At 34.3% G+C, this 2567-nt stretch overlaps 1 protein-coding gene across 1 annotated transcript; it reads left to right on the forward strand.

Moving 5' to 3' along the window:
* The first annotated feature begins 747 nt into the window (after positions 1 to 747).
* Positions 748 to 1164, forward strand: LOC133806420 (glutathione S-transferase T3-like). Its single transcript, XM_062244523.1, has one exon. The coding sequence runs from the start codon at positions 748 to 750 to the stop codon at positions 1162 to 1164; it is 417 nt and encodes a 138-aa protein (XP_062100507.1).
* Positions 1165 to 2567: the final 1403 nt, after the last annotated feature.

The following is a 2567-nucleotide window of genomic DNA, read 5'->3' on the forward strand; positions in this document are numbered from 1 at the left end:
TCAAGAAACATCAAATCATAATCTCTTTCTTTTATTATTTTTTTTTATTAAAGAATAAACTAGAAGCATCATAAGGCCAACTACAATGCCGATTGCTATATACGTAGTCGGTTGACTTTTTCTGACAAGCAACATATAAAAAAAATGGCTTACTATTGGAGTCATGCGTTGCCAATTAATAAGGAAGGAGCCGTTGTCTCTGTGAGGCAACGGTGCCTTCTCTATATATTTTTTTTTTTTAATTATATATATATTATATAAGAAATGTATCCGTTGGTAAAAAACGGTAATATTAAAAAAAATTCTTCTATAAATACTCATCTATTTCATTCAATTTTCACACCATTTCATACATTTTTCTTCCAAATTATCAATATCACAAAATTTATTTTTTTACCAATAGATTCCCAAAATTCTCAAAATTTTCCAAATTCTCCAAATACCAACTCCCAAAATCTAAATTTTCACAATTCATCATTTTCTCCATATACCAATCCCCAAAATCCAAAATTTCAATATTCTCATTTCAATCAAAATTTTCAAAATACTCCTTCTACTAATCCTCAAAATCCAAATTTTCAATATTATCAATTTAACCAAAGTTTTCCAAATTCTCAAAATTATCCCATGTCCTCTTACCCTTACCAAAATTTTGGCTCTATTGAGACACCCCAACAAGCTCCATTCTTCACACCAACAAATTCACTACCATATGCATTTCATATGCCTTCCCTACACCAACCCGAAATGGTTTCAAGAAATTATAGGCCAAGTATGGAAAAATCTAGTATTGATTTGAATCGTGAAACATCATCGACATCTATCTCTGAAACCCAACCTGAACATAGTGTTGAAGGGTTGGAAAATGTAGTTCTACACAATGAAGATGAATCAAGGCATAAATGTAAAGTCAGCTGGAGCAAGGAAGCCACTATACTTCTGATAAGTGGATGGCTTAATACATCTAAGGATGCCATTGTGGGGAATGACCAGACTTCTACATATTTCTGGGCTCGAATCGCAGATTACTTCAACACCAACCAAAAAGGTGAGCAAGCAAGGACTGGAAGGCAATGCAAAGACCATTGGAACAAGATGAATCAAAAGGTGGCGCGATTCAATGGATGTTATAAACGAGTTCAATTAGCACATCACAGTGGTTAGTCTGATGAGCAAATTCTTGAGAATGCACATCAATTGTACAAATCTGAAAATAACAACTCAAATTTTCTGCTTGTGGATTGTTGGAGATTGCTAAAGGATGAGCCGAAATGGAATACAATGTACCAAACAAAAGGTGGTAAGAGAACAAAGGTGTCAGATACAGGGGCATTTACTTCTTCTTCCAATGCAGATATCAGTGATGATGAAGTACGTGAAGTGCGCCCTATTGGACAAAAGGCAGCAAAGAGAAAAGGGAAGGAAAAAAAAGACACACATGCTAGATTTATAGAGATTAGTGAACGGAAAGCATCTGCATTGGAGAAATTGGTGGCGATAAAAGAGAAAGAGGCAGAAGATAATAGGATGACAAAATACATGAATTATCTCATCATGGACACGTCGCATATGACTCATGAACAAAAGAAAGATCATGAAAACCTTTGTACTTATATTAAGAATAATATCCTGAAGTTGTAATTGCTATGTATTTTTATCAACCGCATTATTATGTATTTTATTTTATTTAAATAAATTATCTTTTATGTTAACGGCTATATTTCAACGGCTACATTTCAACAGCTATATTTCAACGGCTATATTTTAACGGCTATATTTCAACGGCTATATTTTAACGGCTACATTTCAACGGCTATATTTCAACGGCTACATTTCAACGGCTATATTTTAACGGCTACATTTCAACGGCTATATTTCAACGGCTATATTTCAACGGCTACATTTCAACGACTATATTTCAACGGCTATATTTTAACGGCTACATTTTACGGCTATATTTTAACGGCTACATTTCAACGGCTATATTTCAACGGCTATATTTTAACGGCTACATTTCAACGGCTATATTTCAACGGCTATATTTTAACGGCTACATTTTAACGGCTATATTTCAACGGCTATATTTTAACGGCTACATTTCAACGGCTATATTTTAACGGCTACATTTTAACGGCTATATTTAAACGACTACCATGTCTATAAATACCAAATTTCAATATTTCTTTTACTCAACTCTCCATTCAATCCTTCATTTTACTCTTTCATTCATCTTTCATTCCCAAATATCATACTCTCTAAGCTCAACAATGGATTCGCCAAATTCTCCGAATCCATACGACAATATGAGTCTAGAGGATATCATAATTGCAGAGTGTACTGACGATCATGATGATCAATATTTCAAAGCGCTCATGGATGGGGGTAGCTCAACAAGACAAGGAAGAAAGAGAGCCCACATTGATAGAGGTCATGTAGAAGGACACCAACGTTTGTTCGATGACTACTTTTCTGATGAACCGGTGTATACAGAATATCAATTTCGAAGAAGATTTAGAATGCGTAGACATGTATTCCTACGCATAGTGCAAGCTCTAGAAAATCATTCA

Source organism: Humulus lupulus, chromosome X, assembly GCF_963169125.1.
Source record: "Humulus lupulus chromosome X, drHumLupu1.1, whole genome shotgun sequence".
NCBI lineage: Eukaryota > Viridiplantae > Streptophyta > Magnoliopsida > Rosales > Cannabaceae > Humulus > Humulus lupulus.